Source organism: Cucurbita pepo, chromosome LG07, assembly GCF_002806865.2.
Source record: "Cucurbita pepo subsp. pepo cultivar mu-cu-16 chromosome LG07, ASM280686v2, whole genome shotgun sequence".
Classification (NCBI taxonomy): domain Eukaryota; kingdom Viridiplantae; phylum Streptophyta; class Magnoliopsida; order Cucurbitales; family Cucurbitaceae; genus Cucurbita; species Cucurbita pepo.
The window spans coordinates 6,599,827-6,623,819 of record NC_036644.1 but is presented as its reverse complement, the minus strand read 5'-3'; the positions used below and the strand labels follow the sequence as shown (position 1 = coordinate 6,623,819).

Genomic DNA, 23,993 nt, shown 5'->3' with positions numbered 1-23,993 from the left:
AACGGAGAAGTTTGATGGATCTAATTTCGGTTTCTAAAAGGTGTAGATTGAAGATTATTTGTACCAGAAAGATCTTCATGAATCCATATCTAGGGTGCGACCGGATTCCATGACCACGGAGCAACGGAAGCTCAAAGAGTGACATGATCTAAGGTTGATCCGATTGGCACTATCCTTCTTAGACCTCCATTCATATGCCCTCAATCTCACAACGCATTTCCGCTCCCACTCCACAGTTCACAGACGTATCCAAGGGAGAGAGAGGGAACTCACCGGTGGATCTCAGCCTGTGATGTCCCAACATTGGTTGGGGAGGAGAGAACAAACCACCATTTATAAGGGTGTAGAAACTTTCCCCTAGTAGACGCGTTTTAAAGCCTTGAGAGAAAGCCCGAAGAGGACAATATCTGCTAGTGGTGGATCTGGGTTGTTACTAATGGTATTAGAGCCAGACACCGGACAATGTGTCAGCCTTCTCACTGTTCCCCAAAGGGGGGTAGACGCGAGGCGGTGTGCCAATAAGGACGCTGGGTTCTCATTGTTCCCCAAAGAGGGGTAGACGCGAGGCGGTGTGCCAATAAAGACGCTGGGTTCTCACTGTTCCCCAAAGGGGGGTAGACGCGAGACGGTGTGCCAATAAGGACGTTGGGCCCCAAAGGGGGATTCGGGGGCTGTCTCACATCAATTGGAGGAAGGAAAGAGTGCCAGCGAGGACGCTGGGCCCCGAAGGAGGGTGGATTGTGATGTCCTACATTGGTTGGGGAGGAGAACAAACCACCATTTATAAGGGTGTGGAAACCTTCCCCTAGCAGACGCGTTTTAAAGCCTTGAGGGGAAGCCCGAAAGGGAAAGCCCAAAAAGGACAATATCTGCTATCGGTGGATCTAGGTTGTTACTAATGGTATCAGAGCCAGACACCGGACAATGTGTCAGCCTTCTCACTGTTCCCCAGAGGAGGGTAGACACAAGGCGGTGTGCCAATAAGGACGCTGTGCTCCAAAGGGGGTGGATTTGGGGGCGGTCCCACATCGATTGGAGGAAGGAAAGAGTACAAGCGAGGACGCTGGGCCCCGAAGGAGGGTGGATTGTGATGTCCCACATTGGTTGAGGAGGAGAACAAACCACCACTTATAAGGGTGTGGAAACCTTCCCCTAGTAGATGCGTTTTAAAGCCTTGAGGGGAAGCTCGAAGGAAAAGCTCAAAGAGGACAATATCTGCTAGCGGTGGATCTGGGCCGTTACCCAGCCAACGATGCAATTCCCTTCTCTTTCGAAATGAATTCAACATGGTAAGGGAGACATCAGTTCCCAACGAGTGCCACTACCTCAACGTGAACAATAGATGCATAAAGAAAATATGAACTTGAAAATTAAAAAGTAGATTCAATCGAGAAGTCAATCCCATTACTATTCAACAATCAACGAGTCATTAGTTTCCTTTCGAGCATATACTTACGTTGCAAGTGCATAAACTAAAATTCAGAATGAACTCTAATTCATTCATATTTGAAATGACTTTTCAAGTACGTATGCAATACTCATTCTCGAACAAGCTATAAGTAGGCATAATGAAAATCCTTGTGAGTTGGAGGGTGTCGTGTCTTAATGTAACCTCGTGATTGAATCGAGTGTACCAAAGATTGTCCTAAGATGCCTTTCATTTTAGTTCAAAGTTTTTATTATTATCATCACTTGTTGTCGGAGAAGTACTGATGTTGTAGCTCATTAAAGGGATTTCAGGGTGTCTTTGCCGTATAAAGGTGGATGGTTGGTGAACAATTTTAGTGGTAGGAAGAATCAAATATTTTCACAAACAAAACAACAAAAATAATTTGTATGTTGGTAGTAAGAATGTCCTTTGTTGTGGAAATTTAGATGAGTTTGTATTGAATTTTGAAGAAAAATATAGCTTTTAGAGGTCGAGTTTCATTCAACACGAACGTACATCACTCGTCTTGCTATTATCAAATGATTTTTTTTTTTTTGAAATGATCCGTGTTAGGAATACTCGATGAGTAGCTACTCTTGACAAGCGTCAACCATACTGGATTATGCAAAACTAGAATCCTTGTAAAATTTCACAAATAAAACTAACTCAATGGAGTAAAGATATTTCACCTCTAGAGTCGGCCAAAGAACGTCGACCAAATATTCTGAGCTGAATTTTGCAAAGCTAGAGGTCCTTCTAGGATCCTTGCAAAATTTCACAAATAAAGCTAACGAACTAAAGGTATTTCACCTCTAGAGCCAGCTAAAGAACGTAAACAAAATGCTCTGATATCAAATGATAAGCGCCAACAATGCTCGATTTTGCAAAGCTAGAGGTTAGTCCTTGCAAAATTTCACAAATAAAGCTAACTTAACAGAATAAGGTATTTCACTTCTAGAGTCGGCCAAAGAACGTCAACCAAATGCTATAATACCAAATGATAAGCGCTAACAATACTAGATTATGTAAAACTAGAAGTCCTTCTAGAATTCTTGCAAAATTTCACAAATAAAGCTAACTTAACGAAGTAAAGATATTTCACTTCTAGGGTTGGCCAAAGAACGTCGATCAAATGTTCTGATATCAAATGATACGCGCCAACAATGTTGAATTTTGCGAAGCTAGAGGTCCTTCTAGTATACTTGTAAAATTTACCGAATAAAGCAAACTTAACGAAGTAAAGATATTTCACCTCTAGAGCCGATTAAAGAACGTCAACCAAAAGCTCTGATACCAAACGATAAGTGTCAACAATGCTGGATTTTGCAAAGCTAGAGGTTGAATCCCTCCAAAATTTCACAAATAAACAGCTAACTTAACGAAGTAAAGATATTTCACCTCTAGAGTTGGCCAAAGAACGTCGATCAAATGCTCTGATACCAAATGATACGCGCAACAATGCTGGATTTTGCAAAACTAGAGGTCCTTCTAGTATCCTTGCAAAATTTCCTGAATAAAGCAAACTTAACGAAGTAAAGATATTTCACCTCTAGAGCCAGTTAAAGAACGTCAACCAAATGCTCCGATACCAATTGATAAATGTCAACAATGCTGGATTTTGCAATGCTAGCAGTCCTTCTAGAATCCTTGCAAAATTTCACGAATAAAGCTAACTTAACGAAGTAAAGATATTTCATCTTTAGAGCCGACCAAATGCTCTGATACCAAATGATAAGCGCCAACAATACTGGATTATATTGAGCTTAACAAATATCTTTATCGTCCAAACATGTTATTTTCTTATGGCTAAAGGGATCACTTACTTCATTATACAGAGCTTAACATATATCTAATCGAATAAGATATGTTTGGAATTGGCTAGATATCTTAAACTCGAAGTCTCTAATCTTAGAGTAACCACGTGTACGCATCGAGACCAAAAAATGAGAATATGAAATGTAACGTAAATGATTGGGGAGCTCATTACCGGGCTTTCTATTTCTACAGAAGATGCATTTCTGGGTCATTCATTCAATTCAATTCAACGAGTGTATCATTGCTATCTTTTAGTCGATTAAAGGTAACGCTTTTAGTGGGGGAGACGAGGTTCAAATGTTTGTATCGATATCTATTCGATGGGGTAATACAATGATAGATGATTTGGTAGACAATAATATCGACACAAAGCATAAAATATTCTCTGAAAGTGAACCAACGACTTGATTGAATAAAGAGAATGAAGAAAATTGTAGGCTAAAGTTTGGCTTAAAGAAAAGGACATTCATGTACTTATCAAAAACCAAAAAATAATTACTTCTTTAGGTTGATTCATCTCTAAATTTTCGAACGTCTGAATAATACCCTGAAACGTTCGAAAAAAGTTTAAAATACCCTTATCGTTAATTTTGATTGGAAACCGTTAATATTTTGTTTCAAAAATACCTTTAAACTTTTAAGAGGGTTTCAAAAAAGTCAAGCTTATTGCTCTCCATCTTCCCTGTGATGTTCGGCATTGGTTGGGGAAGAGAATAAAACACACTTATAATGGAATGGAAACTTTCCCCTAGCAGACGTGTTTTAAAGCCTTGAGGGGAAGCCCGAGAGGGAAAGCCCAAAGAGGACAATATCTGCTAGCGGTGGATCTGGGCCGTTACAAATGGTATCAGAGCCAGACACCGGACGATGTGCTAGCTTTATCGTTGTTCCCTGAGGGGGGTAGACACGAGGCAGTGTGCTAGTAAGGACGTTGGGCCCCACATCGAATTGGAGAAAGGAACGAGTGCCAGCGAGGACGCTGGGCCCCGGAGGGGGCTGGATTGTGATGTCCCACATTGATTGGAGAGGAGAGCAAAATACCCTTATAAGGGAGTGGAAACCTTTCCCCGGCAAGGGGGCTGGATTGTGATGTCCCACCTTGGTTGGGGAAGAGAACAAAACACTCTTATAAGGGAGTGGAAACCTTTCCCTAGCAGACGAGTTTTAAAGCTTTGAGGGGAAGCCCGAGAGAAAAAGCCCAAAGAGGACAATATCTGCTAGCGGTGGATCCTTTCCCTAGCAGACGTGTTTTAAAGCCTTGAGGGGAAGTCCAAAGAGAACAATATCTGCTAGCGGTGGATCTGAGCCATTACATTCCATGTAGCTCGACTTATCCTTTCCCTAGCAGACGCGTTTTAAAGCCTTGAGGGGAAGCTCGAAAGGCGAAAGGGAAAGTCCAAAGAGAACAATATCTGGTAGCAGTGGATCTAGGCCATTACATTCCATGTAGCTCGACTTTGCTGGATGCAAAGCTTAACCCTAGCTAGGGCCTTGGTGAGAATATATGTGTGTTGCTCTATAATGTTAACGTTGCTTGGACCCTGATCAACTTCATAAGAAATTTTAATTCCACACCATGCAATTTCTTGCACCTCTCTATTATGTGTAGGAATTTCATCATCATGTAAGGTACTTCTTTGTTTTATAACCTTCTTTTTAAGCCTGTCTTTAGGCTTCTTTAGTTGAGAGGGCAAGTTTAATATCTCATTTTTATGATGTCCTCGTGGCCTTCCTTTGGGTCTCTTAGGCTGAGATGAGGAGTCTAATGAAACACATTGATTTGTAGGTTGCACTTCTCTGATTGAAGTAGCCTCTAGTTTCTTCTTGGCTTCAATCTTCGGTTCCTTTTTCTTCCGACTCATTGGTTTCTTCTTTCCATTTTTGTCGCCAACGCCAATGGATACTTTTGGAAGATGTTGATGGTTTTTTATTAGTATCTTATACATGCGGTTTCGCGACCATTTTACCTTCATATCATATATCTTAAGGAATGAGTCGACTAACTCTACTGTACTACCTTCTTCTGTCATTTGACCAAGGCTAATAATATTTATCTTCAAACTCGAGATATAATATGTAAGCTAATAATTTTGATTTAGTAGAATTATTAGTAGACTTAGTAGAATAAGTTACTAACTTATGAAACACCTACAAACGGTCAAACGGTTAACCAAGTTTTATGCTTTAATTAGGAAGATTATTAGTGGTTCTTGACATGGGCAAAAAGTTTAGGAAACTAGTCAGTTTCTCCGCTATAAATACTCATGAGATGTATGCTCTTTAATCAGTTTTACAACTCTTGTATGGTGCAAGGCTTAACCTTTGCTAGGGCCTTGTTGAGAATATTTGCACGTTACTCTATAATGTTTAACGTTGCTTGAACCTTGATCAACTATGTCTTCTTCATAAGAAATTTTAATTCCATAACATGCAATTTCTTCTGCTTCTCCCTTTTGAGTAGGAACTTCATCATCTTGTAAGGTACTACTTTGTTTTTCAACCTTTTTTTAGGCCCGTCTCTATGTTTCTTTCGTTGAGATGGTAAGTTTAATGTCCCATTTTTCTTACGCCCCTGGTGGCCTTCCTCTAGGCCTTCTAGGTTGAGATGATAAGTCTAATGAAACACTGACTTGTGAGTTGCTATTCGCTGGTTGAAGTAGTCTCTGGTTTCTTCTTAGCTCTATTCTTCGATTCATTTTTCTCCCGACCCACTTGTTTCTTCTTCCCATTCTTGTTACCAACACTAATGAATACTTTCTGAAGATATTGATGGTCTTTTATTAGTATCTTATACATACAGTTTCACGACCATTTTACCTTCATTAACCGAACTTTGTTTCTGTCGTATCTTAAGGAACGAGTCAACAAACTCTACTCTATTCCTTCTTCTGTCATTTGACCAAGGCTAATAATATTCATACTTCAAACTTGGGATGTAATATGTCTTGGCTATAATAGACGTAGATCGTCGTTCTTACACTAGAAAAAGATGGATCCTTTGTCTTGGATCGGTACCATTAATCCATCACAAAGTTTCATGTTTCCAATGAATTTCTCATCAAACTCCTTGAACTTTGCTTGATCTTCGATCATATGGTCACTCGCTCCGTTGTCAAGGTACCACATGTTGGTCTTCTCCTCCTGCAAGGAGGTCTGCCATTTTCACGAGACAATTGTTTTTATCCTACATTTTATTGTCACAAAAATTTATAATCAATTTATCGGAATTCCATCTATTCTCACGAGATAAATGTTAACAAAACTTATGATCCTAAAAGCTAAGTGACTATCATGACTTGAACTCATTCCCGAACCCGAACCGAAGAATAATAGCAAAATCAATAAAGAGTTGGAACAAATATATTTCACCAGAAAGTATAGCCCAAATGCAATACCACTTGAGAAAATTACTGAAATTCTTCATAGATAGAAGAGAATCCAAGTGTTAATATAACTCAAATTCATGATGAAATTGATAGCATTGTACCTTAATGGCCTCTTTCAAATCCAATGCGAGTTCTACCAGAGCCACCACCCTCATAGCCATCTCGCATTGATGAACCCGCACCAGCTCTCATTGTCCCACCAGCGCCAACTTTATCCATAGCTTTCTTACCTTTCTTCACTTCTGTCAAGAACTGATCGAGTCCGAATGGATCGGCTTCTTCAACCTCTCTCTCGAACTCAACTGGCCTATCTCTAGGTCCAGACCTTTCCGCCGTGCCTGAAAACTTCTTGTCTGGTTTGAAGCGATCGGTTTTCGTTATCTTGTCTAACTGTTCATCAGCACCTCCATACATATCAGAATCAGCGTCCTTTTTAGGTCGGTAAAGGGTTGAAAGCGTAGGCTGAGCGGTAAATAGGCCCTTGTCGTATATGTTGTATTGATCGTCATTGGCAAATCCGGAGTCCATTCCTTTATCTTGGTTAAATAGCCTCTGGTCATACATAACCTCCCCTTCTCGACCTGCTCCGGTCGAAGCCATACCAAGTGCAACCTTCTCGCTGATATCACGATCTCTGTCTCTTGTAATCTTACTCTTCTTTCCCATTGCTGCGTCTTTAGCCTCCAACCTTCTTTCCCTCTCCCTCTCCCGACGTCGCTCCTCACGAATCTTCTCCCGCTGCAACCTCTCTTCCCTTTCCTCCCTTGTTTCCTTTGGTAAATCCTTCTCGGTTTCTCTGACACGTTCGAAGTCCCCCTTCATCTCAGAAGTATCTACTGCGTCCCTCTCGGATGAATAATGAACAGAAGGAGGTGCAGCTCCGGTTCTCTCAGACCGAGCTTTCTGAGCCAATGCTCGAAGCTCCAACTCCTTCTTCTCCTTTTGCTTCATTAGCATTTCTTTCTGAACCTTAGATCTCATAGCAACTGCTTCTCTAGCTTTCTGTTCTGCAACATACAGTGCTTCTGATAGCTTTGCAAAGTTATCATTGATTTGAACTTCTTGAAGGCCTCTCCCATCAGCTGCAAGGCGCTTGTCAAGTGGAATTGTATACCCTTTTGGATTCTTCCAATTTGAAATACAAGGTGGAATCTTCCAATCCTGTTGATCCTTCACCGTGACGGGACGTGGAGGAGAATGCATAACAGGCACCGGAGGAGACCCCGAAGCTTTAGGAACACGTTTGTGCTTGAACTTCGGAGGCTCAATCGGATCTACAGGCATCTCCACCATTCTGATTATTCTCTCCTTGGCGCCCGAATTAAACGCAGCTGATTGCTGAGACGGCTTATACTTGATAAACTTCGAATCCATTGATTGTTTGGTTACATTCTTAGGCTGTGCTGCACTCAATCTTACATTTACTATCTTCTCAAGTGCAGATTTCGTTTCCTCAGTTGTTTCTTCAATCTCTTTCTGCAACTCATCATCTTCATCACTCACTTCATCATTTTTCAAAAACTTCGGAATAAGATCTTTATGTTGCGAATACACAATCTTCCTAGAATTCTCATTCTGCTTGACAATAGCATCATACGCAACATTTCCGTGTGCATCAACCGTAACAGGAAGGATCTTCGATCCGGGCTTCGACGATCTATCTCTACCCATATCAAGTGGGTATTGAGCAATGTGAATCTCTGGAAAAGCACCACCATCACCAAAATCCTCAACTCTCCTTGGAACAAATCCCCCACGCTTCATGTAAGGCGGCACCGGATTCGCCTTGACAACAGAAGCTTGCTCTGTTTCTAAGGAACTAAACCGCTGCTTGAACCATGGATCATTTGAATGATCATAGTGTGTTACAGTGGTTGACTTAACAGCAGGAAGAAGGTCTTTCAGAGTTGCCATGACTTTAAACTACCTAAAAGAACCAGAAAGACAGTGAAAAACTAATTTGGTCTAAGAAAAATGAAATGTTCTCTCTAGTGTTTAAAGTAAGAAAGGCAACAAACATATTGATCCAAATTAGCACCAACCCACAGTTTCAATGCCGTAATTTAACATCTCTCACAAACACGGTGGTAGTAATAACGACTCTCTACCATAGTATGATATTGTCCACTTTGAGCATAAGCTCTCATGGCTTTGTGTTGGACTTCTCCAAAAAGCCTCGGAGTGCTATGATATTGTCCACTTTGAGCATAAGCTCTCATGGCTTTGCTTTGGACTTCTCCAAAAAGCCTCGGAGTGCTATGATATTGTCCACTTTGAGCATAAGCTCTCATGACTTTGCTTTGGACTTCTCCAAAAAGCCTCGGAAATGTATTCCTTACTTATGGACTCCAACAATCCTCAACACAAGGGGAATTTAAATCAAAGAAAACCCTAAATTCACCCAAGTACAAACAAAACCAAAATCAAAACCAAAAATGAAGAATCTGAAAACATCCCAGAACAACAAATCACAACCCATAAACGAAAACGAAACAAATCAAACAAAAGAAAAACGGTGCAGCTAGATTAAAAAAAACAACCCAAATTATTCATATCCAACAAGTTTAAGCGAGAGAGAGAGAGAGATGATACCCTAGAAATCGCAGAAGATGCAGAAGAAGTGAACCGGAAAATCAAAGAAACAGTGATTCGAGTAGGTGAGAGACTAACCGAAAAGGATGGGTTAACAGTGATTCCGAGACAGCAAAATCGAGAGAAGGCGAAACTGGAGTTTGTAGCTAATGGAGAAGTTGTGAAGAGGGAGAAAGTGAAGGGGAAGCTTCAAATAGGGTTAAGGACAGATCGGAAGAAGGAAAGACGGCATGGAGGAGTTTGGATTTGCAGAAATGGAGCGAGGACGACAGGGTTCGAACGAGAATCAGGCGGTTTTTAAAAAAACGGGGAACGAAGGATATCGGGTCAGACAGTCGATTCGGGTCGGGTCGGGTCGTTGTTTTTTTTTTCTTTTTTTAAATAAATAATTTGATTTTATAGCAAAAAAATGATCAAATTTGTTTGAAACCCATTGTTTTTTTGGGAAATTAAGACTAGGTTTGATAATAATTTTGATTTAACTTTTTCTTTTTTTAAAAAAAATGGGCCTTGTTTTTTTTTTTTTTTTGGCTAAATTCATAAAAATACGGGTAAGTTCCGCCTAACACCTTTCAATTTTTTTAAAAGTTTCAAAGTACTTTTTTTTCAACACTCTTGACATTCTGGACATAATCATGTTATTTACTTATTATTTCAAGAGTGAAGACTATTCTCGCAGAACCAATAGGGATTCTTTCAACACTCTGAAGAAAATTTTCAAAGTTAGACATAGAATTACTCAAAACAAAGCACACTTAACTTTAAAGTTCCTATAATTGAACCACCGAAAAAGAACGTGAACTTTGTTAGTATAAGTAATAGCTTTCCATTCTTATAAATTTTTCTTAATCATCCTATTCTCAATGTTAGTCTTAATTGAGATGTGTTCTCAATTCATTCGATTTTAATATTGCATATCTAGTCGATAGTATCCCAACTTTGAACTAATTTCCACACAACCCTAATGTTCGATTAACCAATACGAAGAACCCACGTTTCCCCTAATTCATAACCAATTGAAACTTGACATACTTAGATTGTAAAAGTAATTTCATTACAAATACAACAAATCGAATGAATAAACATAAAATAAAATCCAAATCCAACTTAACTCAAAGGAAGATAAGAATATGAAGGAATGATGTTCCAATGGTTCCATTTCAACTACAGAGGGTTTAGATTCTTTGTTCTCAAACGAATGTGAAATAAGATGAATGAGATTCTAATTACAACTGCAGGCTTCTCTCCATTCTAAATTTTTTTAGAAAAAGAAAAAACATGTATAATAATGAAACTGAATTTATTATCTTAGATAAAGTATAAAGTTTAAAGTATGTACGATTTCAACCAAGAACTCGAAAGTTCGAATGCTCCACATTGTTAGAACGTGTTGAACTAAAAACTAAATACTTTTAAACTTTAAACTTTAGATGGATGACCTGAAGTGACTAATAAGAACCTACTCACAAACGAATACATCGACACAGAAAAAGAAGGGAAAAGAAAACGTAAGACGAATCTACTCAGCTAAATCAGTTTTGATATGCAAGAGGGTAAAATGTTTTTTTAACTACTTTAGGCTGACTTTACAAGAACTACCTTCCAACATGATTCATTCATCCTCTTAACAGACAAGAATTAATACGATGCGTATCAAATCCGAGTGGATATGAATCTGCAGATCAGTCAATTTAGAGCCTGAAGGTACTGTACCCTCCTAACCCAGATGACCCATAACCACCATATGATTGTGATGATAAAGAGGATGGAGTGTAAGATGAACCTGAAGCACCCAACTGGGAGTATGATGACCTCAAGCCTGTGGTGTCTAGCCTGCCATAGCTGCTGCTTGTTACTGGTTCCTTAGGGCCACTTATTGCTTCCTATAAGTACAATACAAGGAAAACAAAATCATAAATATCAATGTCCAGCAGTTACCATTTGCTTGCTATTTTCCTCGAGAATCCTAGTAATCCATAATAATAACCGAAACTATCTAGTGTAATGAAGCATTGAGGCTAAAACTTTGGCCAAGGAAAGGAAAGAGTTGCTGTGATGTCCCACATTGGTTGGGGAGGAGAACAAAACACCCTTATAAGGAAGTGGAAACCTTTCCCTAGCAGACGCGTTTTAAAGCCTTAAGGGGAAGCCCAAAAGGGAAAGCCCAAAGAGGACAATATCTGCTAGCGGTGGATCTGAGCTGTTACAAATGGTATCAGAGTCAGACACCGGACGATGTGCCAGCTTTCTCGCTGTTCCCCGAAGGGGGGTAGACACGAGGCGGTGTGCTAGTAAGGACGTTGGGCCCCGAAGGGGGGTGGATTTGGTGGCGGTCCCACATCGAATTGGAGAAAGGAACGAGTGCCAGCGAGGATGCTGGGCCCTGAAGAGGGGTGGATTGTGATGTCCCACATTGGTTGGGGAGGAGAACAAAACACCCTTATAAGGGAGTGGAAACCAGATTTGGTGGCGGTCCCACATCGAATTGGAGAAAGGAACGAGTGCCAGGGAGGACGCTGGGTGCCGAAGGGGGGTGGATTGTGATGTCCCACATTGGTTGGGGAGGAGAACAAAACACCCTTATAAGGGAGTGGAAACCTTTCCCTAGCAGACGCGTTTTAAAGCCTTGAGGGAAAGCCCGAAAGGGAAAGCCCAAAGAGGACAATATCCGCTAGCAGTGGATCTGGGCCGTTACAGTTGCACAATGAAATATAAGTAACTTTTTGCATGACATGGGCGCAACGCTATGGACCATAACAAGCAATAACCACAAAGTTAATAGTCAAACGGGGAAATTAAATATTACCTGAATTAATTGTTGAGCCATCTGAACTTGTGAGGAAGTGCCTTTTATTTCCACAGTGATTTCATCTGGTAATCCCCTGCTCTCTTGTATGGTTAAGATTGCACCACTATTGCGACGGATGAATGCGATATTTGCTCCTCCAACTCCAATGATGTCCTCAGCATAAGATAACGGGATTTGCATTGTCTGCGTGACCTGACAGGAACCACAAAGAGGTGACTTGGTCAAAGATGATAAAGACGAACTTGGTAACTACTGTGTGACCCCACGGCCTCCATTCAGCATTATGCTAAATAATACTTGTATGCAATATGACAAACATTTTGAACATAGTGTTTCCAAGACACGATGGACATGTAAAGCTGACAAGCTTCCAGCTTGCCTGGACCTCAAGACTGGAAAAAGAATAATGGACATGCAATGATGGGATAGTTTGCAGCCTCCCACAGGCCTGAGTCAACATAGACCATTTCCAACCAATGACTACATATATACCAACCTGAGTAACAATGGGCACACCGGAGCGACCAACGCCTGATGATCGAATTGCAGGAAGCACTCGATCTGGTCCATAGAGAGAAATACCGGAGGATGAAATATGAGAATCAAGATGAGTTTCTCGGTCAAAAAACAGAGATTCTCTTTTTGAAGATGGAGGATACTCGTTGGAGATTACACTTTGAGATGCAGAAAGAAGTGAGGACTTGTCAGCCCAGGCATCCGTTTGGCGATCTTGTGAGGCAGGTGTATTGAACTATTAAAAAAAAGTTGCAACAATTCATTGGCAGTCCTAAAATATGGTAAAAGAGGAGGTTGAACATAAGCTAAGAGGAAAAAACTTACACTCTTTTCAAATAGAGGAAGAACACTATGATCAACTAAAAACTTCCTTAGGTGGCCCACCACTGCCTCTAGAGCCTTGAGAACCTTTAAGGTTTCTCCCTGCAATTCCACCATTCTCTCATCCGGACCAGCATAGAATGGCATCTCATCTGCAAGCATCGAATGTAGACGAGTAAGGGAACATTCAGAGAGTACTCATAGATGAATGACTATAGTAGGAAATGTATTATTATCTCAGAACATTATTATTTGCTTGCAGCTGTCGACTGAATCTCAAGGCTTGAAGTTAATAGTCATCATACTTGGTTACTTTGATTTATAACAGCATAATTGAGGAAAGAAATAACACTTAATTTATCTAGCTATTGTCATATACTTTTAGTTTTAGGTCATCTTTACCATGTATCAGCAACAGAAAGATGTTAGTGAATCAGAGATTAAGTAAGCTTCTCTAAGGTTAGCTGACAATAGGTTGACATGCCACCTATACCAACAAGTTCAAATGTGGTGACAAGACTACCGTCTACCATCGATCTAAGCATAGCTCAACTAGTTAAGGAAACATCGACACAAATGGTCAAATATTTGAACATCAACATCTACGTATTGTTGAAGACAATGGTTGTAAGTGACGAAGTGTATGTGCAAGTTAAATCATTCCAAAGATCAATGTTATGGGGATGACCGTTACCAAGCGCAATGAGTAATGAGACAAGTAGCTTGCAGCTAGGGAAAGGCATGTGAGCAACCATGATACTAAGCTGAGCAATGTAGTTCTATTTCCACTTTCCATCACTTCCCTGCTCCAACAATTAACCCCACATAAACTACCTGTCTGCTATTTCCAATGACGAAAACTTGGTTAACAACGTTAAAATAGATTCGAGCATTATGATTCTCTTAACTGGGGAATGACTTATGGTTGCCCATCATAGAAACGGTACATGGCATCCTAAGTACTACACTGTAGTCTTCATGGAATATCACTAGCATTTCGGAATAGAACTGACTACTGAGAAACATTCCTAGGGATGAATGGGACTGAAATTTTTCTCAAGTTTATTGGCCGTTAGGGGAATGGGTTCACAATTTTATTGAGAACAAATTGTGAATCCATTCCCCTAACGACCAATAAGCTTGACAGTTGGTATCAGGGCCACACTTTGTTTTCAATAGATTCAACTGCCATTGGTCTTTCGCTAATTGACAATAGACTTGTACGAATACTCCCTTTCACCCGGTAGTTTCTACCCAATTGATTTTGTTTTGTTGTTTGATTTGAACAAAAGACACCTACGATAGATCATGGAAATTCTTCTTCGCTTTAATTACCAACTCTAATCCTTCAAATCAAACATGTCAAAATAACACGATAGATGCCTTTACTGGAAGGCTTTTCAATGGGCTAATGAATAAAGGGAGTTTTGACCTCAAGGGCCCCTCTCCTTTGGGGAGAAACATGGTAAGCTCTTACCAGTAAGGAAGCTTAATCAGACAACCATGAGAAGGGGTTTCTTTTAACCAAAAGGAACCTTAAAAGGTAAACTTGTAATCCCCATCGACACTAATGATCCTCTTGGATATTAGTATTTTCTTCAAGGACTCATAGTCAATGAGATGAGTACTTTAAACTTGAACTCCTAACTTGTCCACAATTGGAGTCTAACTGTTTATATGGAAGGGTGGCCTAACACTGGTCTTTCAGTATTCTGTCTCTACGAACTATCCAATTCTAAACTCTAATATAGAACAACTTGCGAGGTTGCAATCTTGCAATGAGGCATCCCAAATTTCCACTTCTTACAAACGTTTGATCGAATTTTCCTAACGGAATCACCCCTCTGGTCGAATAGTTGATCAATATAAAATTGGAGTGAGATCAAAAGGGTTAAAGAATAACAACTATGTACCTTATCATAAACACTGCCAAACCGAAGCTTAGTAAGGTGGATCAATTCTTACTAGACCCATTTGCATTTCTCACAATGATGGGTGTTTTCTATTGATCTCCTGGTTTCTTTGGGACATTATTATTCTTTTAAATGATCCTTCCCTTGCTGTGAGGTTTTTAAGTGTGTGCTTAATAGTCTTTCCCTCAACAATAGCCTTTCTGATGTCTCTAAAATTTAGCTATCAGGTAGATTTCATGTAGCCAAGTCCAAAACCGGTCAGTAAAAGAGCCTGACACGTGAAGTGAAATACAGAGAACAAAAGCATACCTCCTGATAAAACTCTCACAGAAGCCCCTGTACTCTCCTGTATAGATTTGATTAATGAACCCTGCTTTCCAATTAGATTGATTGCTTGAGTTGATGCCACCAGTAACCGGACTGAACAGAATGAAGCTTTAGCCTCATCTTCATTCTCAGAAAATCCAGACACACGTTTAAAGATTCTTAAAACTGCATCCATTGCAGGGGAAAGGGGTGCCTCAGGCTCTTCCTTTCCTGAAATTAGCACCTGAAGTAAAAACTAAACATTAAAAGCTGAACGAACAAGATAAAACAAGATCTCCTACTCAAAAGAAATTGTACAAGAATGCATCCAAATTTTTCTTTCAAATCAAAGTGAAGCATCCAATATTGTTATTGCAACAGCCTTCAAAAAGGAAAAGTTATACCTCTGATCTATATATATTACAGTTTCTAATTGAACCTAGTCACAATCACTCGGGCACTCCTCTAAGTATAAGGTGCACAATCTTAACTAAACCAGTAAACAAAATAATGTAAAAGCAACCTATCCAAAAACAACAAGATTATGGAAGTTAATAGACAGATCGCTGTAATATTTTGCCTCAAGTCTTTATTTTTTTTCAATTGAAAACCGGGGTTTCCTTGAAAATTTTAAAGAAAATACAAGGGCATGCGAAGAAAAAGAACCCACAAGAAGAGCTCAAATAAAACCTAAACTACGTGGGGAAAAAAATTCCATAGTAACTAAGCCCAACAAATAATTATAGGAAAAAAAAATCAAAATGTTCATAAAAAAAGAAAAACCCTTTTGCCTCCCAAGTCTAACTCTACTTCTAAGTGATAAGAGCATTGCGCCACCATGGAACAGACCTCAATTCTATAATATATGTTTCTTTCGACCACAAGAAGCTCCATTTATACAACTACTTGACCTATTATCGGACGGCAGCTGTGAAAGAAGTGGGAAATAGTTTTTATGACTAACTAGTATAAAATTGATGGAACCAGCCAAAGATGGAAGAACGGCCTTGGTTTTCTGGAAACCAGAGGGCACGAAAATGGAGATATTTTTAGACTATGAATCATTTAATCCAGTTTAAACCATATAAAGATAGAGATTCAACTCGTCATCCCTACGTAACCATGAGTAACAAAGCCATTTCCATTGCTAAATAAATTAATTAATTAAAAAAAAACACTCACGACGCGATCAGGAGTGCCAACAGCACCATCAAGAACACGAATTCTAGCCCTAGTTTCCTCACAGATCTTCTTGATAAGATCGCCCCTGCGCCCAATAATGCTGCCGACTTTAACGACCGGTACAATAATCCGGAAGACGCAGTCTCCGGGCCATCCAGGCCACTTTTTATCGGAAGCGCCAGCATGATTGGGACTTTCGTGAGGTACATAATCCGAAGCGGGAGCCGATAAATAGTCTTGGTTAGAGGGATCAATGTCGGATTCGGCGCCACCGGCTTCCGTAGAGTCCGGTTCTGCAGCAGCTTCACAGGCAAGTTGGGGGCTGGAATTGAGGGCGTCGGCATCAGTGGAGCCATTCTCTGTAGTTGCGTTGGTGGCCATGGAGGAAGATGAAGAAGGAGGAAGAAGTTAGGGTTGAGATTTTCAGAAGGTTTTAAGAGGACGAAGGAAGAGAGAAAGGAGGCAAGGAAATGCAGGTTTTTTCTTTTTTTTTCTTTTTTTTTTTCCTTTTTTTTTTTTGGGTAAATTATTGAAATAATAAAATTTAAAAACTAATGACAAAAACTACGGTGGCTCTAGTTAGGAATATGCTCTGATATCATGTTAGACGAACACAACAAAAACTACAGTGGCTCTCGTTAAGAATGATGCTCTGATACCATGTTAAACGAACACAACAAAAACTACCGTGGCTCTAGTTAAGAATGATGCTCTGATACCATGTTAGACGAACACAACAAAAACTACCGTGGCTTTGGTTAAGAATGATGCTCTGATACCATGTTAGACGAACACAACAAAAACTACAGTGGCTCTCGTTAAGAATGATGCTCTGATACCATGTTAGACGAACACAACAAAAACTACAGTGGCTCTTGTTAACAATGATGCTTTGATACCATGTTAGACGAACACAACTCTCCACGATGGTATGATATTGTCCACTTTGAGCATAAGCCAAAATGCTCGGACTTTCATCATCCAACCGCTCTTATGTAAAGATTTTATTTTTAAAATATCCATAAATTTATTTTAATAATATCCGAATTAAATTAAAAATATCTCTCCGCGTTAAAAATATCTTTAAACTAAAAAAAATAAATTAATTTTAATTAATTTTTAAAAGAGATTTAAAAATATCTTTTAATTTTTTATTTTTTTAAAATAAATACTCTTAAATTTTCAAAAATACTTTTAATAAAGTGTTGAAAAATATTAAAGCTCGTAAATAATATGAGATATCGATACACTGTTCATTTATATGATATTGATTGTAATAAAAAAAAATCTTTTTTTTTTCATATATAATTTTTATTTTTATTTTTATTTTTTAAAAAATTTATGAGTATTTTTATTAATAGATCTCTTTAGATGACGACACATTATCTTCAACTTTCAATTGAACAAATAATTTAATGTAATTGGTCAAATTGTTATTCAACGTTTCAAATGCTCTCGTACATCCTTGCTTCCACCTCGCTCTTCCTCAAACGATGCCCAATGTTCGACCACCAAAGTCGACAACTACAAATGTTGCTAGCATACGAAGTCGGATTGGTGACTGTAAGCTCTCGCTAGCACATTTTTTAATGATATGTGTAAAAAGGTTGGATTCCAGCGTCGGTTTGAGGTGAGCTCTATTTCCCATAATGGTTCGTGATTTGATTTGAATCGGGGAAATGAGAGCTGACTTTAGATGAACGAGCAAGCATTTTGGTAATTTTACCGTAAAGTTTGTGATCTCGCAATCCCTTTTTTCACAAAGGTTTACAACGTATTACTAAGACCTCTAATTTATGCTTATTTACTGGGTTGGTTAGGTCGAGGTTAAGGAAGACTTACGCTAAATGGTTCTCCTAATAAATCTTTGGAGTAGGTTGAATTGTGTTGTATTTTAAATAAGTGATTATTATGTGACTGAATGTGATGGTTGTACATGCATATATAAGTGTATTATGGATAGTTAGTTTGGAGATCTCATGTGTAACAGTTCAAGTCCACCGCTAGCAAATATTGTCCGTTTTGGCCTGTTACGTCTCCTTGTCAGCCTCACGCTTCTAAAACGCGTCTGTTAGGGAGAGGTTTCCACACTCTAATGTTTTGTTCCCCTCTCCAACGTGTGTGAGATCTCACTATCCTCGCTGACACATCGCCTAGTGCCTAGCTCTAATTCAATTCGGAACAATCCAAGTCCACACTCGCAGATATTGTCTGTTTTGCCGTGTTACGTGCTGTCATCAACCTCACAATTTTAAAACGAGTACATTACGGAGAGGTTTTAAGACATTAGTCAGAAAAACATCTATTATTTATTTTTTTTAAATATTTAATTAAAAATGTGTAATTCAATTTCAATATATATTTTGAAAAATTACATTTCAAAATCATTAAAATATTATTTTTAAAAGTTTCAATAATGCTCTTAAGTTTTTAATTTTTGTTTTAAAAAAACACCCTTATTAATATTTTATTTCAAAAATACCCTTGAATTTTTAACAGAATTTCAAAACTATCCTTAAATTTAAAATTCTTTTATTAATACCCATCAACTTTTTAAAATAGATTAAAAAAAAATTGTTTTAAAAAATACCCATAAAATTGTAAAACTAACATTAACACCTTCAGAAACAGAATTTAATTTTTTTTACCGTTAAATATGGACAAAGTTGTCTATCAACCCCTCATAAATTATCTCCAAAATTTTCAATGTTATTTTTTAAAGTTTATAAGTACTTTTGAAATGCAGTATACACGGTAGGATATTTTTGAAGCTTTTTAAAAAATATATAAAGGTGATTTTAATTTTTTTTTGTTTATAAAAAAATTAGTGTATTGATAACTTTTTATATATATATATATATATATATATATATATATATATATATGTGTGTGTGTATGTGTGGATGTATATATGTATGTATAGAAGAAGACACTAAAATAAGAGGTAAGACAAGCTTTTCTTGATAATAAAACTGAGGTTGACAACTCAAGAGCACACATTTTGAGCCTTAAAACCCTACTTCTCTATCTCTTCGGTGGCGCTCGAATTAGGTCTTCTCACAAATCGTCCCTGTCAAAGTAAAGAAAGTGGTTGATTCGGGTTATTCGAGTAATTTATTTTTAATAAAAATAATTTTCTTTCGAAATAGTTAAAAATTAATTTTAAGAGTTGCAGGAGAATAAATAATAAAAAATTAACGAAAAAATCTGAGTTGGTTCAATTCAAACTCAATCTAATTGGAGGAAACCGGAGATTCAACTAAATTCATAAATTTTTTTTGTAAAAAAAAAAAATTAAATTAAATAGAGGCTATAATATAAATATATAATTAAGAAAACGGGCCACAATCAGATGAGAGTGGATGTACCAGAGTTACATACATACCTTCAATCTGGGCCGTAGATCATCGTTGACTTTCTTGACTTGATATCTGATCTTCTTCGAGAATAAGCGGGTCCGCCTTTTCTCCTTGTACCGTAATACACTGGCTTCTCTCAATAATCCTCCACCGTCCGAAAATAAATCAATCTGCGCCAGCCTGGCCTGCCAATTTCCAAAAGTAACCCTCACTCTTTAGTTCATTTTACTCCATATAAAACAAACAAACAAGGATACTTTCGTCATTTCACGTGAAATTAACCCATTCTCCGTAAAAATAAGTTTTACTATGTACAATATTACCCTTTTTTTTTTTTTTTTAATTTTTAATTTTTTTTTTTTTTTCTATCGTTAGTAAATTAACGGTTTTTTTTATGAGCCGTTTGTTAATGACGGGTAATTATAAAATATATTTAAAAAAAATATTTAATATAAAATATAAAGACTAAAAATATATATATTTTTTTAAATTTTAATTTATTTTATTGGAGGATAAAAGAGTAATTAAGGGGAGGGGAGGTTTTTTTTTTTTTTTTTCAGGGTTTTATGGGTTTTGATTTACGGGAGCGGGTTGAGAGACGTACATTTACATCATTTCCCGCCGATTTGGATCCCGGATTGTTGTCGGAAAATGGAGATCCTCGGGCGGACCAAGCGTCGGCGACGGCTTCGTAGTTCAGTTTCAGAAGCAAACCAGGAGGTTTAGATTTCGGAATCGTCGGGTTCTCTGATGATTTCTCCTTTGGCGGTGCGGTTTTTTTCGATTCGATCACTGTAAGTTTCTCCATTTTCTTCTTCTTCTTTTTAGTTGAGGCGACGGTCGGTGTTGGTGCTGGTGGCTTTGGATTTAGTTTAGGAGAGATGTCGACTACGTCGACTGTTGGAAATCGCCACCAGTTTCCGTCGTCGACTCGTCGGATTGCTGCTCGTTCGATTGCCTTCCGCATTCCGAATCCGAATTCGAATTTCTGGTTGAACCCTAAGCCGATTGGATTCCAATAACAATTCCGATTCTTAGGGTTATCGCTAGAACAATCTTGCGCTGAATTAGCTGTTTCTAGGTTATCCACACTCAGATTCCCCATGATACTATCGATTCCTTCTTCGACTTCCTCGTCGAGAATCGATTCGGCATCGAAATCTTCCATCTCCATTGAATTCGGTTGGAAATCGATCTCCCCTGGGCTGGAACATGGCCGACTCTCCCACAGATTCGCCAATTTCGATTGGATTTGGGAATTAGGTTTTTCATGTAGAAGCGGTTGGTTTAGGAGAAATCCAGAGCTATCGATTACTCGGAAAGGTAACAACAATTCAGCGGATTCACAGAACAGAGAGTCGTGTGATTTGGTGAATTTGCGTGGATTTGTGAGATGTTTGGTAGAGAAAACATTAGGATATGCCGTAGATAGCAAAACTGTGGCCTCATTGTAGGTTTGATTTGGGCGTTTTCTAGGAGTTCTGGATTTCCGAGTTGAAATTGCTTCAGAGAGAGTTGAAGAAGGAGATGAAGTTTGAGAAGTTCTTGTCCATGAAGATGATGGAGATTTCACAATTTCAAGGTCGAAATTGTAAGCTCTTCCACCACCACTTATGAATGGAGAAGACATTGGAGAGTTAGAACAAAGCAACAAAATACACACACCCTGTAAATTCTGTTTGGTTACCAAGAAAGTTTTTCTCGAGATTTCAAAGAAAAATCCCAAATCCTGAAACTCCAAAACACCTCAATTCCATCACAAACCTGGAAAATTGGAGGAAATGAGTGTCGGTTTTCTTCTAAACCCTTAAACCCTACCTAAGAAAAATCCAAACAAGAACAAGAACAAGAACAAAAACAAGATCCTTAGCTCAAAAAGGGAAAAAAGAAAGGAAAAATCCAAGAGAAACCAAAATCCCAAAACCCCAAAACTTCAAAAAACAAAATCCCCCTTCTCTCTCTCTTCTTATTTCCCAGTTTATCTCTCTCTAGCCCCAAGAAAACCAAAGGAATTTCGAACTTCCATGGAAATGGGTAATCTCTCACCAAACAAGAACACTACTAATTCACTAACCCAATAAAGAAAACAAACACTCTGATTTCTAATTTTCACAGTCTGAATTTCCTAAAAAAACAGAGAAGAACAAGAAGAAGAGAGAAGAAACTCACGAGGTTGAGAAGATAAAAGGGAAAGATCCTTTGGGTGTGATGTACATATAGCAATTCTGCAGAGAGAAACAAAGAATTTCTCTCTCTCTCTCTCTCTCTCTCTCTCTCTCTCTCTCTCTCTCTCTCTCTCTCTCTCTCTCTCTGGAAATTACTAAATAGGAAGAAAACACAAGACGAGACAAGGATGAGTTTCTGCAGTCCTGTAGGGACTACTGGATTTTATTTTTCTTCTTCATTTTATATATTTGTTTATATGATGAAATTCCTTTCAATCTTCCCCATTTGCCTGATTTACCCCTCCCTATTCAAACATTAACTAAACAAAAACAGTAACAGAACAGGGAGGGCATTGGTTCGGATTGCTCGAGTAGAAGAATCTTGACTTTTTAGTTTCATTTCGTTTGATAAGAGTGTTTATATGACTCGGAAACTCAATAAACTCATACTACTCAACCAAACTATAAATGTTGTGTTGAGTTAGTTTCTTTTATTTCAATTTAGGTTGGGATAGGTTGAAATTTCGAAAAATTGAAAATTCATGTCGGCCCGTCATATCCCCTACCCGATAGTTATATCAGTAAGCCGTTGTTGTTGCCTTTTGCTTATATTTCCATAGAAAACCAATTTCAATTTCTCAAATCTTGCTTTCAAAACTCTCTTTCGAAATCTCTCAACCCCCGTCCTCTTAAACTTTCTTCTTGAATTGGGGCCAGAAGCTCAAGCATACATCGCTTGGCCGTAGGCGACGCAAGAACAAATAGACTTAACTCACTTGTTGCTGGAAAGTGAATGCCGCACAATCGCAAGTCCATCAAAGTGTGATTGTGACAATAGGTTAACATTTTTTTTGTTGGGTCAACTCGACCAACACAGAAATAGAGATACAACACAATGCTGCCCCTTACCCTATGGTTAAATATTGGTTAAATATTGTTTGATGTTTGTAACTGATGTTAATGATACATTATAACATGTGTTTAAACTCTATGAGATTTTAGTTATTAATGTAACATACATGGTCGGTTTAAGGAAGCTTCACTTTGTGAGATATTTTTTTCATAGAAAAATCTCGTTCTCAATTGGGTATTTTAAGAATATAGTATAGACGGTTGTTTAGGTCGATATAATAAAATAATGATAATAGTTTAATAGTGCGTAGTAGTAGTAGTAAGAAAGTTTGAAAAAAATAGAGGAGGGGCATATTGGTAAATGGAGCCTCTAGTGGGGAAGGAAAGTTCATATATCGGCTTTTTCCAGTAAGAGGGAGACACGTAGGGAAGAGAGGAAAGGGAATTTCTTATCTAATGAGGTGGCAGGCAGTGATTGGGGGAAGTAGATTTTGTTAGGGCTGAGGTGGCAAAGGGGTTGGAGAGGGGTCACGTGCATGAAGAAACAATGACGTGGATGATTTGTCTAAAGGGTGCAATGATTGGGACCTTTTTGGTATCTTTTGAGGGATTATGTGTGGCATTTGGCCATCAAACGTTGGGCTTATTAGCTTCAATCACTTGTGATTACGTTTCAATTAAAAAAATAATTATTTTATTTTATTTTATTTTATTTTATTTATTAAATTTACCCTTTCAAAACTCAAATTAAAATTATGTAAATCCCATTTAATTTATGTCTAATTTCCTTATTTTCTTAATATAAGTTAATTAATTTCAATTTAATTTCTATTATTTAAAAACTTTACTACATATATTTAATAAATGAATAGTAAATTTACTGCAAAAAAAAAAAAAAAAAAAAAAAAAAAAAAAAAAAAAAAAAAAAAAAAAAAAAAAAAAAAANTCTTATCTTGAAAGTGAGGATGAGATGGAAATCTATGAGGGTATGATATTGGATAAAGACAAGGATGTGGTTTTTTTTCTTTTTGGATTGGCTCATTCTCTTTGTAAACCCTAACTCATTAGTTAACCCTATCATGCACCTCTCACATTTTATCTTCTCGTCCTTCATATTATGCAAAATTTTTGTGTTCTTTGTTCTCTTGTGAACGGATTTTTTTATTCTAATTCGATTATAGTTCAACTAATTAAAGTATATATGTTTGATTAACACGTCAAAGTAAAAAGAGACTAGTTCGGTGAATAATTATTGTATTCTTGAATATTGATGGTTTAATCTTTGGTTTATCCGTTTGTTAGACTAAAGAAAACGTGTTTATTTTTATATAAAAAGAAAAATTAATTT

The 23,993-nt window shown here is 38.0% G+C and overlaps 3 protein-coding genes across 5 annotated transcripts; all 3 read right to left on the bottom strand.

Moving 5' to 3' along the window:
- Positions 1–6,105: 6,105 nt before the first annotated feature.
- On the bottom strand, positions 6,106–9,507 carry LOC111798645 (SNW/SKI-interacting protein-like). 3 transcript variants are annotated; one of them, XM_023681921.1, is made up of 3 exons: positions 9,223–9,507; positions 6,732–8,557; positions 6,106–6,428 (listed from the first exon to the last, which is right to left on the bottom strand). In XM_023681921.1, the coding sequence occupies exon 2, from the start codon at positions 8,542–8,544 to the stop codon at positions 6,733–6,735; it is 1,812 nt and encodes a 603-aa protein (XP_023537689.1). In that variant the 5' UTR covers positions 8,545–8,557; positions 9,223–9,507; the 3' UTR covers positions 6,106–6,428; position 6,732. The 3 variants fall into 3 exon arrangements, with proteins under 3 accessions (XP_023537689.1, XP_023537691.1, XP_023537690.1); XM_023681923.1 differs by having other exon boundaries at positions 6,106–6,397; XM_023681922.1 differs by having other exon boundaries at positions 9,301–9,507.
- Positions 9,508–10,610: 1,103 nt separating this feature from the next.
- LOC111799151 (RNA-binding KH domain-containing protein PEPPER-like) lies at positions 10,611–16,740 on the bottom strand. The gene is made up of 6 exons (XM_023682568.1): positions 16,270–16,740; positions 15,091–15,331; positions 12,872–13,020; positions 12,528–12,782; positions 12,029–12,223; positions 10,611–11,105 (listed from the first exon to the last, which is right to left on the bottom strand). The coding sequence occupies exons 1-6, from the start codon at positions 16,648–16,650 to the stop codon at positions 10,914–10,916; spliced, it is 1,413 nt and encodes a 470-aa protein (XP_023538336.1). The 5' UTR covers positions 16,651–16,740; the 3' UTR covers positions 10,611–10,913.
- Positions 16,741–19,207: 2,467 nt separating this feature from the next.
- On the bottom strand, positions 19,208–22,350 carry LOC111798700 (protein CHLOROPLAST IMPORT APPARATUS 2-like). The gene is made up of 3 exons (XM_023682005.1): positions 20,233–22,350; positions 19,655–19,813; positions 19,208–19,339 (listed from the first exon to the last, which is right to left on the bottom strand). The coding sequence occupies exons 1-3, from the start codon at positions 21,256–21,258 to the stop codon at positions 19,286–19,288; spliced, it is 1,239 nt and encodes a 412-aa protein (XP_023537773.1). The 5' UTR covers positions 21,259–22,350; the 3' UTR covers positions 19,208–19,285.
- Between the last annotated feature and the right edge of the window lie 1,643 nt (positions 22,351–23,993).